Raw genomic sequence first — 16,069 nt, 5'->3', positions numbered from 1 at the left:
TTTATGACTGATTGATACAGGTCTGATCAATAGACTCCAGTTCTATACCTCGGTCTTACCGTGCTGTGGGACTTTGTGTGAGGGTTAGGGGGCGGGTCGAGGTCGGAGCAGCTCTGGCGGACGGGCGGGGCCTTGAATAATGTTGCCCACGCCCCTTTCTAGCGGCGTTACTGAACTAGTTGTCTGAACTTGAACACTGACGGTTAGAAGGTTACGACCGTGACCACAGCCGTCGGAGATAACGAAGTTGCGGAGCTTTGTTTTATGACACGCTTTGAATCGGTCGTCTTCAGTTGTTTAAGGACATATCACTGACTAAAACCAGGACTTCTGCAGAAAAGCTTAGAATGTCCAGGCGCAAACTCGGAAGCCGACCGCAACACCTGAGCGTAATTCAAGGTAAACTTTTTTGGGTATACACGACGAAACGTAACCGATAGCTTGCTTCCAGAGTTAACAGTGACTGGGGAATGCTGCCCTGACAGTAGCCCAGTCAAAAAGTACAAATTTGAGGTCTGTTCATTTTTGTCCAAGAGTTGCAATAATGTGCCAGAAATTTGACAGTTGACCAAGTTTGACAGAAAATTAAAGTCGAAATCATAACTGCGTTATAAACTAACCTTTGGTATGACTACTACTGCCTTATTTATTTATCTACTGTATTCGTTATAGCTAGCACAGGCTATCATTTATACGTGATGTATAATTCGAGCGTAACTTGGACAGTTTCTTCCAGTGGGAGACAACAACGTGGTAGCATACTTCCTTATTGCATCCTCCCGACGGCCGATCGGACTTTTTCTTTTTCGACTTTGTCGTTATAGTAACTGGTACTTTAATCCTCATTCATTATTAGTATAATTATTTGCTCCATGTCATTTTTCGATACTCGTTTTATGATGGAATGCCGGGTAGAAGGCCGTGCAGTTGTGTTTACATGAGTAAAGACGGGGAGTCGATGCTTCTAAAAAAAAAAAAACGGTTTTATTTATTTAATTTGGACCACCTGGTTCTGTTGACAAACACAGTGGGGTCGAGAGACGACAGAGTACATCTCAGTATTTATCAAAGCGTTATCATTGCCTACCAAAATATGTATCATTACCAGGAACAAGATGTCTTTTTTCCCCTCTTCCCCCAACGGAGGTCAGCCGTGCGTGCCTCACCTGACCACAAGACCTAAATTTCGCATGGTGAGAGGGTGCAACCGCGCCTTGTGCGTGTCTGCGCAAACAGCCGGGGCACTAGAAACAGGAAAGGTGACATTTTTGAATAAACACCGGTGAAATCCTTCCCTCTCCGGGACTGTCTGTACCTGCAGCAGCGTGGCTAACCTGGCCCGGGCAGGTGGATCCAGTCCGGGCTGCTATAGGTAGGACTGCGCTGTGACCACAACTGCACCCAGCCTAAAGGGCAAGTTACTCATCTGACACTCTGAGGAAGAAATGGCCTCAATCGAGTAGAGAGATCAGAGATTTTGTCGTGAATGTGATCTGGGTTGTTTTGTCAGCAGATGAAATTATTTGATTGTGTTCAGAGCTGGTTCCAAGGTTGGACAGAGTTCAGTCACACTTTTAGTGTTTGCACACAGTTTAGCAAAAAAATAAGAATAGTAATAAATTCAACGGCAGAATATTCAGTCTGTCTTCTGGAGTTATTTCTAATTGCACACCCTGATAAGCCCTGACAAAAACCATATTTGTTTGACAGTTGCACTAACATAGTTGTAACTGTACCCCAGTCGGAATTCACAGTGGTCGTGCGTGGTGTGAAAGCAGCCTAGCTGAAAACCGAGGACTTGAGAGAATGCGCGAGAGGTGACTGCAATGTGTGTCTTTTTTGCGCGTGACGTATCAGTGCACTGGAGTGGTCGATGGAGCGTATCGCCGGAGTGTGCCGTAGCTGCACCAAGTGTGTTTCCTGTGTGAAGCAGGCTGAGTGGCAGAGACACAGGAAGTGGTCAGTGTGTGCTGACCAAACAGCGGCCCGTGAAGTATGGCAAATGTATGAGAGACCCAGGCATCTACAGAGAAGCGAAAGTAACGCTTCAGCAGAGAGGGTGATTGAGAGGGGAAAAAACAGGCCAGTTTAGTGCTGCTTTGAAAGCCGGTTGGGTTGGTCATTCACAGAGCCCCAGGGGGCTGCGTGAGGGGTGGAGTGGGGTGACAGCGGTTGATGTGGGAAGTGGGGATTGGGGAGGTTGTCAGTGGGGGTGCAAGTCTAGGGCCGATGGGGGGTGGTGGTGGTATTTTTGAGTTTCATTTCTCATAACAGGAATACGTTTGCATGATTTTCGTTCTCACTATCCCTCCCCATGCCCTCCATCTCAGATGCCCCAGAGAGTGGTATGACGCCCGTCTCCGCCCCCTCTCCTGACCTTACAGCTGACCCGGCGGATGGTGGCAGTGACCTGCTGACGTGTGGGCAGTGTGGCCAGGCTTTCCCCCTGGCCCACATCCTGACCTTCATCCAGCACAAACAGGGAGGATGCGGCAACGCCAGGACTGCCTTGCTGAGCCACGCCCCTCCATCTCCAGCCAATCACGTGGTCAAGCGGGGCCCGGGCACACAGGTGGAGGCAGGCTACATGGCGCTCAGTAGGATGACGGACAGGCAGTGGGAGGAAGAGCCAGGTGGGAAGGCGGAGGCTAGTCGAGCAGGTGAGTTCTGGGCACTAATTAGTGTCATTCTTTTATTGTCCTCCCATTTAACGAACTTGCCCCCAGTCCGTCTCATTAGGCCGCCGTTGCTGCGACGCTGAGGCCTTTGTGAGTTAGAGACGCTGGCGCTAATTGTGTGGAACGGATAGGCAGTTCAGTTACACACTCTGTCACATGTGCGCATGTACGCACACACACACACACACACTCATACACACCCATACACACCCAAGGGGGGGTGAGAGAGAGGCACACCTGAGCATCTCCTTGACTCAGTCTCACAGGTGAAATGTCCAGGTAAACACAGTACAGTCAGGCCATACACACAACTCCCAGAGCACCATACCCACAAAGACACATGCAGACATTTGCACTCCCTGAACTCTCATGCACTGTTTTACCACAGACCAGCAGAGTTTCAGCACTGATAGTTTATCTGCTGTCTCTGCTCTCTTTTTAAAAAAAACATTTTAACTAGAGCTATACTGAAAGTTATCTGTTCACTAACTTTAACTGTACAGAGCAATTTAAGTGTGTACAACTAGACAAGCTAGTGTGTTGTGACTTTTCATGTTGTGGTTCTTTAGTGTAGGGGAAATTCTTTAGCTCTGTTCTGTGTGACTCACGCAGTCCAATCGTAGTGCTTTATGCAAACTTTAAACATTTTAGCCCATTTCATTGGACCTTCTAGACCATAAAGGGCCATGTCTGGAATTCAACAAAAAGTAGTCCTATCCTTATTCGAATGTTGTGCTTAACCTGTCTGAAAACATTTCACTGGATGTCCTGTTTGCAGTTTATACCCCAATGCAAACATTAGCGTCTTTGTATAGGGCCATTGACATTATAACATTACAACACTGAAAATACCACAGCTTTTTCAATTTCAATCATTAATGATTTCCTGTCAGTCAGTGTGTTCAGAACTAAACTGGTACTGAAAGCAGGCGGACATATCACCGACCGAGGTTCTCAGAAAAGGAATTCCACAGGGCGAGGCTATGCAGCGCTCCACGCATACAAATGGATGCAGTGTGCACTGTTTCTTCGGGGCTCTCCTTGCTCCACTAATCCAGTGGGGATGCCAGTCTGCACAGGTGCCACTGCCGCTCTGTTACTTTTGTCTGTCCACCGAACTGTGGCTTCGCATCTTCTGCCCACCGTTTAGGGCCCCAGAGAGCGGCCGCGCGGCAGCCGTCCCGAGACGAGGTGCGCCACCGCCTCTAGCTGCTGAGCTAAAGCAAACATGACAGTTTATTAAAGGTGACAAGTGTTCATCAAGGGAGCGAGTGGTTCTGGCTGATCATTATCAGCAGTGCACGCATGCGCTCAGCCTGACACGCACATGTTTGCACTTCCTTCCTTCGTGGAGAGCTCAAGGGACAGACAGGCCTGCTTCCTCCTGTCCACGTCGCTCTGCGCCTCAGGCCCTCTTTGTTTTTTTTCGTGCGTTCATGTGCTTCTGAGAGGCCTTGCAGCAAGAGGGACTCAAGAAATTGTAATATTGTTACCAAGAGTTGAGTGGTCAGGGAGGGTAATGCAGCTACCTAAGTGCTTGGGTTTTTTTTTGTTTTTTGTTTTTTTTGGGAGGGGGGTTGTTTGTTTGTTTGTTTGTTTACAGGAGCGTGGCATTGCAGTGTAGTGAGTTTATCTCGCATTGATTGTTGGTGCGCAGGAGTGGGTTAAATCTTCAGCGGCATGAGCGGATGGGCGAGGGACAGTAGTTTGTCGTCTGTGCATTTTCACTCTGACTCATCCTGTGAAAATTCAGTTACCCCACAACAGTTAGATGGCCCCATGTCGTATGCGTGTTTGTGATTTTTGTTGGGTGGGTGTGGGTGCACATGTATGTGTGTGCATGTGTGAACGTTTAAAGTAAATGGTACCATGTGATGGATTGCTGCATCATTCAGACAATACACTGCTACCTTATCTTCGCCAGTTTTATCCATTATCCTTCATTCTCACACTCTCATTATTCTTCCATCTTTTTCTTCCACTCTCTCTCTCTCTCTCTCCCTCCCTCCTTTTCTCCTCTGTTCCCGAGGGAGTGGAGATTCTGCCTGCTGCTCGTTAGAGCTCCCAGCCAATCTGCATTTTTAATTAGCAGTTATTGCTTCTGCTTAATATGCAAGTGCTACCCTGGGCCAAATGGGAATCCTTACCCCCTCCCACCCCCCAAGAGTGAGGGAGAGCGAGCAAGAGAGAGACAGAGAGAGACATGGGTATTGTGTTTCACTCCAGGACCCCAAGACAAAAGCCCCCGCTCCCCCCACCACCATCTATGCCTCCTCCACCCGAGGGAGAGATGTGAAGGCGGGGTGGGCTTGTATGGAGGGGCAGAAGGTGTCCTCATAGGGGTGATGATTTTACTGGGTCGTTTCATGACATGTAGGGCTTCTTCTCTTTGTTCTTAAGATGAACTTGCTTCCACCATTTTTTTTCCCTACCCCTCCTTTTAACCCTTTCCCTGAGGCACAGACGCTTGTCTTCTCCTTTAAGATGTGCTCCTCTCCAGGCCTAGAGCTTCAGATGGAGGGCAAACGGAGAGACACTTTTTAATCTTCTCTCCCTTCAACCCCCCCCCCCCCTATAAATTGCAAGAAGGATTTTGACTTGAGGAGACATGAAAGAGGCTTATACCATTCAGCCCTGAGCCTTTTGGCAGAAAAAATTGAAATACGTTTTCATTTTTGGGATCCTCTTTCCCATTCTGATTTATGCAGTGAGGCCACATTTATCAAGGAGGCTGACTCAGTATTCATTTGCATAAAGTCTACAACACCCCCCCCCCCCCCACACACACACACACACACACATACACACACTAATTAGCAATTTACCACTTAATTGGCAAGTGGTCTCTCAGAAAGAGACAAAGCTCACAGTATTTAAAAATATCACCAGAACTGCTAGGAAGATGGCACCTATTCGCCTGTCTTGGTCTTGACACTCACCTCACCCTCCGACACCTAGTGGCCTTGCCCCAGAAAAAAGTTACAGCTGTTTTTCTGGTGAAGCCCGTCTTTTCCTCCCTTTTCAAGGTCTCTGCTGCCCTTCTCCAGTCCTTAAGAGACGGCCTTCTAACCGCACGGTTTGGGGCTTTGCCATTTTTCACGTTTCATGTCCGTGTCTGATTGTTAAAGGCTTCTTCTCTTCGCTTCGCACTGATCAGAGCCCCCCCCCGACATGGCGCGCGGGTCTGTCAGCTTCTCTTGGAGCTCCGACTGCAGGTTGCCCTACTTTCACGTTTGCCGTTGAACCTGTTTTCTAGCCCCACCGCCGACATGAAGATCTGTGAGTTACAGGCCACCACCTCCTTCTGATGTCCTTTCATTTTCGTGCCTCTGCGATCGCTACTTATCGCCACGCATTCCCGCACATGACCGTAGGCACTAAAGGATAACATTTCCTCATGGGACTAGCCATGCCTGTTCGGGTGGCCCCTGTTTTCATTCTACTTTGTGGTTTTCACTAATGCTGTCTCTGACATTGGCTCAGTGTGTGGGGTTGTTTTTGTTGACTTGTTACTTGAATTAATACTAGTGAAATCATCTCTCTCTCTCTCTCTCTCTCTCTCTCTCTCTCTCTCTCTCTCTCTCTCTCTCTCTCTCTCTCTCTCTCTCTCTCTCTCTCTCTCTCTCTCTCTCTTCCCCCCCCCCCCCCCCCCGTTTGTGTGCTACAGGTGAGCCGTCCAGTTTCACCTGCCAAACATGTGAGTGTGTGCTGCCCAGCGCGTGGGCTCTTCTGCAACATGCCCAGCACATCCACTCCATGAGCCTCTACCAAGTGGAGGCCAACACTTCCCCTGAACTATCCAAACCACCGGCCATGATGGATCCTCGCCACCTGGGTGCCACACTTGCCTCTGCCTTCCACTCAAAACGCTTGCCCCGCCCCCATCAGCCACAGAGCTCCGCCCCTTTGCCAGGTGGGCGGGACCTGCAGGGCCTAAACTTTTCACTTTGCCTACAGCGGCTGGCAGAGGTGAGTTGCGGGAATGGCGGGGTTGTACCCTCGCCCTCGCCTTCTCCGCCAGCTGCCTCTCCCTTCCCGCACTCAGCCCCACCCCTCTTGGGTGCGTTCTCCTGTGAGACGTGTGGCCAGAGCTTCCAGTCTCTCCGGAGCCTGTCAGCCCACCGACGCACACATGCCTGCGAGAGGCCCTACCACTGTGGCCTGTGCGAGCTCACCTTCGCCCAGAGTGGGGAGCTGGCACGTCACATGAGGAGTCACCGACGGGCTGCAGTGCAGGGTGCACCCGACCTCGCGGCCTCCGTTGCCGATGAGGACGCCAAAGCCCAGACTCGGCTGCCTCAACAGGGGCACCCAAACAGCGGTTGCACTGCCAGCACCGGCCACCAGGGCAGCGACCTGGAGCTCGGCAAGCACTCAGTTGGTGCAAGCCTGATCCTGCTGTCCTCACAATCGGGGACGGCAGGCCGCAGTCTGCTTCGCTACTACCAGCCCCAGGGAGAGGCAGACGAGGCGGGGCAGGGTGAGCAGCAGCAGCCTTCCCCCTACGGCAGCCCGTCAGAGGGCTCCCTAGAGAGCGGCGAGACGGGAGGCAGCGGCGAGAGTGGCATTGCCAGTGGGAGCTGCACACCCAAGCGGCCCGAGCGGGACGAGCGACCTCGCGCCGACTGGGAGGCGGAGCGCGACGCAGAGGGTGCTGAGCCCACCCATGACTGGCCACAGGAAGAGGATAGGCGGCAGGCACCTGGCGCCCCCCGCAGGAAGCGTGAGGAAGCGTGCGAGTTCTGCGGCAAGAGGTTCCGCAACAGCAGCAACCTGACGGTGCACCGCCGGAGCCACACGGGCGAGAGGCCATACCGCTGCGGCCTGTGTAGCTACGCCTGCGCCCAGAGCAGCAAGCTGACGCGGCATATGAAGACGCACGGCGCCCGTGGCAGCCGGGCCCCCTTCCAGTGCCACCTGTGCTCCGTACCCTTCACTGTCTACGCCACACTGGAGAAGCACCTGAAGAAGGTGCACAGTGTCAACAACACCACCCCTGCCGCCGGGACCTACAGCCTGCAGGCCGGCCCGCTCGCCTACACAAGCGTTGCAGTCAAGATGGAAGATGAACCCAGCGACGAGCACTCTGCTGCCATGATCCGCACACCCGCCGCCGACGCCTGCGTGGAAATGGCCGATGAGCTGAAGGAGGAAGACTCCGAGATCAGGGTCAGCGCCGATGGCTCACCCGCCCCTGACGACTGTGGTGAAGGGGTGGAGCTTCGGCTCACTCCGAGCACTGCCTGAGCAAAAAGGACGCTTCCACTGAGGGTCACGCAGACTACAGCTGGGTCGGACTTGCACTTGCCAATCAATAACTGAGCCCTATCAGAAAAAATCCCTTTAACCAACAACATATTAGATATGGTCTGTTGTGTGTAGCTGAAAACGCGCAAATATTCATCGATGTGGATCTGAAGCCAAGTGCCTAGACATAGACTACTGTGTTAATTCTGGTAAGGACTGAGGGTTGAGACACATGTATGATTGAGGTCTTCAAACCTTGCGGTGACCTAACGTGTCCGGGACTGCAAGGGGCACGAGAGCACGCAACAGAGGAGCATGCTAGGCACGCCCCAGGGGCATCATAGCAACCGAGAAACGGGCAGCCGTCGTGGAATATCATCAAACATCGTATGGAAAAGATTTACCATGGCCATGATTCTCAGTCATGGTCAGTGTGTCATTCTAAGTGCTGAGGGGGTGCTGTTATTGAGCCCTACCACAGAGCTAGACAAGTTTGTTAGGAAAAATTACGCAGACAGTAAAAGTGTACTCGGATGTGTGCACTTCATTTAGGGTTTCTCAAAGGCATGCTCACGCTGTAAGTGAAGTTTGTCTTGTACTCCCCAAAAATCTTCTACAGGGTTATATGAATATGCGCTAAATTTCGAAGCAGAGATGGTGGGGATTTCCACTGAAAATCCCATTAAACCTAGAAATAGGATTAAATTTGTGTTCTGAACACTGTACCTGTATACGCTGTACTTTTGTGTTCTGAACACTGTACCTGTATACGCTGTACTTTTGTGTGCTTTTTAAAAAAAATATATTGATTATAAACAATGCATAGTGCAGGTATGTGATGGTGACCATTAAGAATCTTACAGAATTCTGCCTAGAGAGCTCTCTGCTGAGGTCTTAGGGATTTTTTTTTTTTTTTTTTTTGTAAATGTATTTTTAGGCTGTGCTTACACATACTTCACATTTATTGTAACTGATATGTATTGTCATATACTCTTCATCTCGCTGGCTGCTTTCCTTTGCAGAAAATTCTAGAATTAAAGAGAAACGGGTGTCTCTGTGCTTTCTGTTTTCTGCTTTACTCCATGGGACTCGTGCTGTTTACAGACTGCTCTGTTTACATGTTTTGTTAGGTGAGCTTTGTGAGCGCATACTCATGTCTTCAGATGTTCTTTGTGGAGTCAGTTGTCTGGGGGTCTTGCATGTTTTGTGGCCGTGTAAATGAAAAGCCTTCCTACAGAGTAACTAGTGGGTAGGGCACTGCAGCGCTGGTCTGTTGAGCACTTGTGTGTGTGTGTGTGTGTGTGTGCATGGGCGCGTTTCATGTCTACAGGAAAACTTACTTTATTTTCTCTAATTATTGAATTCTGTATGCTATCAGGGAACTGTTGTACTGTTTCTTTTGTTTAAAATATATAAATATATATATATATATAGTTTTGAGCCTATTTGAATAGACAAATGTGAAAGGCCGCTGGGCACATGGTGTCCATCTCTCTCTTCAGGGACCAACACGCTGTATATAGGTACCATCCCCCTCAGCCCACTACCTATGTTGCTTTTTCTTGTGGTCTTCTTCTGTGGATTTCACTTGTCATGTATGTGTGTGGATTTGTTCCATTTGAAGCTCATGCTTCTACTGCTCTGTAAACTTGCCATAATTTTGTTACTTCTATGCTTGTGCAGATGATGATGATGATGATTAAAACGACTGAAGGAGAAAAGCCAGAAGAGACTGTGTGTCTGTGTGTACATGTACGCAGGCGCACACATGCGCGCCTGCCATGGAATGGAACCTGCCACTACTTGTTTGAGAACACATCAAGAATTCATATGTGTTTGCATTGGAGAGCTACACTCTTCTAAACCGACGGCTTTGGAACTGTGCTCAAAGGCCATAGAACTATTCCTGATCTGGTGTGTGTGTCTCCTTGTTCCCCAGTTAGAATGTATCAATTATTTTCTGGTCTTTTTATGTAGCCGTAGGCATGCCCCTATCCATAAATGGTGAATTGCTAGTGAAAGTAACACATTTTTAGACATGAGTTTGTGTGTGCGCGCGCATACATATAAACATCTATACATATAATGATTTTGAATTTTTTTGTGTATAGATAGGCAGACTTGAGGACACCAGCCTTTTCAAAATGTTTTGTGAATAAACAAGCGCGTTTTCTTTGTTAGCTTTACAATAACATTAAAGTAAGGTGGCCAGACGCCTGGCTTTAGGCTAGACAGTCCGGTTCGTCAGCTCCCTGTCCTGCGGCCGGCAGTACGCCTGGACAGACACCCATTTGTCATCCTTCTGGAGTGAACTGGTAATTGCTTTACATTTATCAATATTATTTTAGGGTGCGACTGGGTCACACACATGTCAAAGCAAATACCTTGTATTTCACCGGCTTAACAGATCACCTTGTACTTCACCTACCGGCTACCTGCAAAAAGCCACTGCTCTAAGCGCTAGTCGGTTAGGTTGTTGGCAGCAGTATGAAAATACCAGTATGAAAAATTGACTTCAGTTCTCACTGGTCAGCACATCCTTTCCTTTCAAAGAGAAAGAAAGATGAATTTCATGCCTTCAGTACACTACATTGGACATAAATGCTACAAGTAGGTAGTAAGTGTGGTGAGTAAAACATTCATTTACATTTCACGTTTCTAGATCCAATGGTCAACTGTTAACTAGCTAGGTAGGTTATGGATTTAGTTTTGTGTGTCGTGTCATGTCCTTGTACCCTATATGTCCTTGTGATGTCCTTTTAGGGGATATTAAAATGTCCACCCTATATTGGAGACTAACGAGGTTTATTTAGGGGTAAACACTACTCCATCAGTGTTTGTTACAGTGACTAAATAACAATCAAAAACTATATGAGCAACAGTAGTTTAACATATAGGCTGCCTAACAGCTGCACACCACTAATTCATCCAAACTGTCTGATTTCCCAAGCATTCCTCAATGGTGCTCAACATTTTCAATGTTTTAACAGTAGTTTAGAAAAGAAAACCGTCAAGTCAAATGGAGTCTAGCTGACGTACCGCTTTACATGAAAGTAAACCTTAAAAGCAACCTGACTGAGGCATAAATGTGTTCAAAAAATAAAACAAGACTGGGGAAAGAAGACTGACAGTAAGAGAAGGTTACTTGCTGTGGACGATTTATCAACCATAATCTGCCCTGTTCCTCATTGGTCAGCATATGCCCAACGGACTATAAGACCACTACTGAACAAATATTTATGGGCGGAGGAGCATTCCAAGCAGCAGTGACACTTACATGGTGGTGTGGAGGGGTAGTGGGAGGTGCACTGGTATGACTGTGTCAGGCACTGCAGTGTTACTGGAGTTTTTCCACAAGTCAGTGTCACTGATGGGTTGAGGGCTGCCCGCCAATAATATTCCACCAACAGGGGTCTTGCGGTCAGGAACTAACCACTGATTTAAGGCTAGAGGATGGCTAACATAAATTGGGCATGGCAACAGATCACAGATAGCCTACAGTTTTATTAATATACACTTACCAGACACTTTATAACAACTGTATTTATTACACTTAACAATTAGAGGTGATATCCTGCCTGTTTTTTGTGCAGTTTGTGTTAGCTATCCCCAGTTCTGCTGGTTGGATATGTTTGGGTGGTATCCCACTCTTGCCGCAGCAGGGACACCATTGTGGGTCCATATATACACAGTGCCATGCAAAAGTATTCGGCCCCCTAAAAGTGATCCTATTTGTTGGATTACAAATGACACACAGGCTGCTTCAGCAAGAATTTCTAATGCTAATAAAGAAAAAATATCAGAAATCAAGGTGTCAGCAGATCTTTTAAAAAGGTACAATTTAAAACAACTAAAAATTCAAACCCTTCAGATTAGGAATTAGTAGAACCACCTTCTGCTGCAATAACAGCTTTAAATGGGCTGGGTTAAGTTTCTACCAGCTTTGCAAACTCTTTGAGACCCATTCATCTTGACAGTTTTGCTCCAGGTTGTTCAGGTTGGTCAAACGTTGCTTTGAGCTGCAATTTTAAACAGTGCTACAGATTTAGATTGCGAGCTAGATCATTCACATTGTAGAACATTCACGTGACCACTGTAGATCATCCTTTTCGTTGTTCAACGACCCCTGCGTTGCTTTTACCTTATGCTTTGGATCATTGTTCTGTTGAAAGGTGAAGCTTCTCTCAAATTTTTTTTAGCAGACTGAAGCAGGATGTCTTGGAAATATTACTCTGTATTTTGCACCAACTAAAACCTAATAACTCTCACTGAAAGATATTGTCCCAACATGATGGTGCCACCCCCATTCTGTTGGTCTGCTGTTTGCTGAGGAATTACCCATGTTTCGTATGCTCCCCACATAGCTTTTTGAATTTTGGTCAAAAACCTAAATGTTTTCGCCAAAAATCAGATGTGTTTTGGTTTGTGGTTTTTCCTCAGTAAATGCTTTTTTCTAGCCACCCTCCCATATAAAGCAATTGTATTCAGAGCGCTTGATATCATAGATGAGTGAACCTTTGGTCCAGTCTCAGCCATTGAGCTCTGTAGCTCCTTCAAAGCAAGTGTTGGCCTCGCTGTGGTTTCCCATATGCATTCTCATCTTGCTCTGACACTTGCACTTGAGTTTTGAAAGACAGCCTTATCTAGGCAGCTTCATCACAACTGATTCAACAATGATCACTTGGCTATCCAATCAGTTTGAAATTATTTTGCAGTCGTTTCCTAACTTTAACATGTCTATGACTTAAACTCTAATTTCTTTAGAATTCTCTGCCATATTCATTTTCACAGCTTTAGATACATTTTAACCAACTGTACTTGAAATAAGAGGATCTTTTATCCAGAAAAGAGGGAACATTTGGAATGATTCACAGGTAGAGGCCAATTGTAAGCCATCTGTGTCCTCATTAGGGCAACATCTTTCATCTATGGAATCTTCGAGCTTCCACAGCACAGGGGTGAATATGCAAACATGATTATTCACTTAGTCATTTGTGTCACAGAACGTGTTTACATAACATCAAAATCACTCCAAATTAATTAATGTGGAGGCTCAGTATTTTTAAAATAAAATACGAATAGAAAATATCCCATTTGTGATCCAGACAAAACAAATGTAGAGTTGAACACTTTCACAAGGCATAGTATACACTCACCACTCTCTTTATTATGAACACCTACCCTGTGCTCACACAGTTATCTTATAGGTCTACTTTATAGGTGTATGATTATAGACTGCATCCCTTTTGTCTGCCATCCACAGTCTATCAGCCACACTCCACCCCAATTATCACTGGTCAGTCTCTGACCAAAGGACCACGGTTGGTTAGGTATTATCGGGGCGGCAGAGCTTTCTAGACACAGCAGTTACCCTGACACAGCAGTGGGTATTGCCCTCACATGCATTTATCAGGCACAGAAGAGTTGCTGGAGTTTTTCAACAAGACAATGTCAAAGCCAGCCAACAGTGCTCCTATGTTCAGAAACTGGCCATTGTTTAAGAGTGGGATGGCTATTGCAACAATGGCAAATGGCAACAGATGGTCTAGATTGTCTAACTCTATCTATCTATCTATCTATCTATCTATCTATCTATCTATCTATCTATCTATCTATCTATCTATCTATCTATGTAATCCATCTGTGTGTGTGAGAGAAAAAAAAGAGAGCTTTTATGTGTGGGAAGCTAAGACTGGCAGGAATATTAGGTTTGTTTTTTTGAATGGTGTGAATGGGTTATAACTTTTTAGACTGGGGTGGGAGCTGCTGTGACCGGACTAAACCAGAATACCCAAACTGGGCAAAAGGAGGTCTTGAGAGAGTGCTGGTGAGAGTTATAATAATGCCTGTCTCTTTTGTAACAGGACACAACTACGATAGCTGCATCTTCAAACCCCCACCAAATTCATCTAATGACTGAGCTGCTCCATGATCCCTATAGCTCATTAACAACCAGCCTTTTTAATGAGCTTTCAAGCCAGACTGAGTGAGGCTGAGTCGCAGGGACCATATGTAGCGCTCACCCCGATGCCCAATTATCACTGCATCAGAGAACGATGGTGATAGGGAGGGGGTGAGGGAGGGGCGCCATGGGCGAGGACCAAAGCGTGTCATTTATACTGCTCCAGTTTAGCCAAATTCCTTTCACTGGCTCTCTTCAGGGGATGGTGAATTACAGGTGAGTGCCTGGGGACCTGCACCACTCCTACTCCCCCATCAACACCTTAACAACCCTCTGACCACACACACACACACACACACACACACCATCTCCTGCATGCACCTTGCTGGAAACCACGCAGGTCATACAACACCATTTGGTGACCGCATGGACGTAATTACATAATGTAATGTGAGCCTGTGAGAGTGGAGATCGCCCCTGGCGGGTGGAAAACCTTCCCAGGTGCCCTTTGTCTCAGTAGCACCACGTCTCCACGCCTTCGCATGGGCACAGAGCCGAGCAGGGCCGCGACTGGCCAGTGCACATCCCCGACAGCCAATCAGAGGGCAGCACCTCTCGCCCCGAGCTTCCTGCAGCTGACTGCCCAAAACTTGCAGGTGTGTGTGTGTGTGTGTGTGTGTGTGTGTGTGTGTGTGTGTGTGAGACAGTGGACTTTGAGCAACAAAGTCTACACGGTCCACACACCTTTTGTTTGATCCTGCGGGTGAGGCCTTAGGAGGTGTACAGGTCACGCTCACACGCGGCAGCTGTCTGGAAACATCCAGGGAGCGTCTGAGGTCTAGAAGGCACCTCTTCCTAAAGAGCTTCATGCCCTTTAGGCTGGTTGCCTAAACACAAGTTAATCTAGTCGTAGAAGAAAAATGCAATTGAGTGTAATACCAGGTTTAATCTGTCGAGAAGACTTTTGAATCCTTTCAGTCAAGGACACATACTGCATGCCCTTCTGTACTGCCTTGGTGTTTTATCGCACTCGCTCTGCGTTCACCCAGGCAAGCTAATGGCTTTCTCAAACTATTTCTGTCTATTGTTAAACATCTGACCCACTGCTGCTCAACTCACTTGACCCATTTCTGTGTCGATTAATGAGAACAGTGACTGGGGGTTCAATTAAATCAGAATTTGTGCCCAATTGTAATATAAAATATATTGAAATATCACAGCAGACCTGTGGTTAGGCCTGCACACATAGCAATCATTCAGGCTAAACAAATGAGTGCAAGTTTAGACCTGATATTTGTCATGTTTGCGGCATGGAAAAATATCACACATATGCCCACATACTCTCTCTCTCTCTCTCTCTCTCTCTCTCTCTCTCTCTCCCTCTCTCTCTCTCGCTCTTTAAAAGGCAAGTAAGTGTTCTTAATTACGTTTCTCGGAGAAGCATGGCTGACCGCCACCAGTTTGGTCATCTCCGCTCCTGTAGCAGCTATACTGGTGGACGGGAGGGAAGAGAGAGGGAAGGACGTGTTAAAGGGCTAAACCACAGCAACACTCGCTAATGCTTTTTTATCCTTTTGCCCGAAAGTCCCGCCCCAGTCTTCCACACAGACCACAGAGAGAAACCTGAAGCCTAAAATTACCCCCCCCCCCCCCACCACCCCAACACACACACACACACTTGGGAGAGGGACAGAACAGTCCAGCTGCCTAACAATGCCCTGCCATGACATACAGGTAACCATGACACAGAGTGTATGGAGATGACAGGCGCAGATATGGGCTTATATAATGACAAGCTCTTCCCACAGGTGAGGGGGGGATGAGGGAGAGCTTGCTGCGGCTTGTACACTGGGATCCTCACATTCCTAGGGGGCCACCGATGATGTGGTCAAACACTTTGCTGCTTTCGTTTTAAAAAAAAAAAGGTCTCCTCATAGAATTGGAGTCACCACTCAAAATGAGGGCATTGACTCATTATGAGATGCCACAAAAAAAAACAGTGGATGAGATTTTGCGATTAATCATTACAGTGTGCGGTAATGTGCCGCTATTATGTGTTTGCATGGTCTTGCGTGTTTTTATGCTACTATGTGTTTGTATATTTGTGACAATGATGTATGGTCGTGTGTGCCCCTCTAAGATGTGAGTGTACAAAATGCCCTGATGTCTGCTTCCTTACTGACACAGAGTTGTTTTCACACCAAATACAATCTTGAACCAGCTATTTACAACTACAGATCTT

At 47.3% G+C, this 16,069-nt stretch overlaps 1 protein-coding gene across 2 annotated transcripts; it reads left to right on the top strand.

The window, feature by feature from the left end:
- Positions 1-197: 197 nt before the first annotated feature.
- Positions 198-9,650, top strand: znf296 (zinc finger protein 296). Of its 2 annotated transcripts, none has more exons than XM_027012738.2 (3): positions 198-399; positions 2,331-2,660; positions 6,346-9,650. In XM_027012738.2, the coding sequence occupies exons 1-3, from the start codon at positions 348-350 to the stop codon at positions 7,923-7,925; spliced, it is 1,962 nt and encodes a 653-aa protein (XP_026868539.2). In that variant the 5' UTR covers positions 198-347; the 3' UTR covers positions 7,926-9,650. The 2 variants fall into 2 exon arrangements, with proteins under 2 accessions (XP_026868539.2, XP_035380901.1); XM_035525008.1 differs by lacking the exon at positions 198-399 and adding an exon at positions 1,151-1,193.
- The last annotated feature ends 6,419 nt before the right edge of the window (positions 9,651-16,069 follow it).

This window comes from Electrophorus electricus, chromosome 4, assembly GCF_013358815.1.
Source record: "Electrophorus electricus isolate fEleEle1 chromosome 4, fEleEle1.pri, whole genome shotgun sequence".
Classification (NCBI taxonomy): domain Eukaryota; kingdom Metazoa; phylum Chordata; class Actinopteri; order Gymnotiformes; family Gymnotidae; genus Electrophorus; species Electrophorus electricus.
This window is presented reverse-complemented; position numbering and strand designations above follow the sequence as displayed.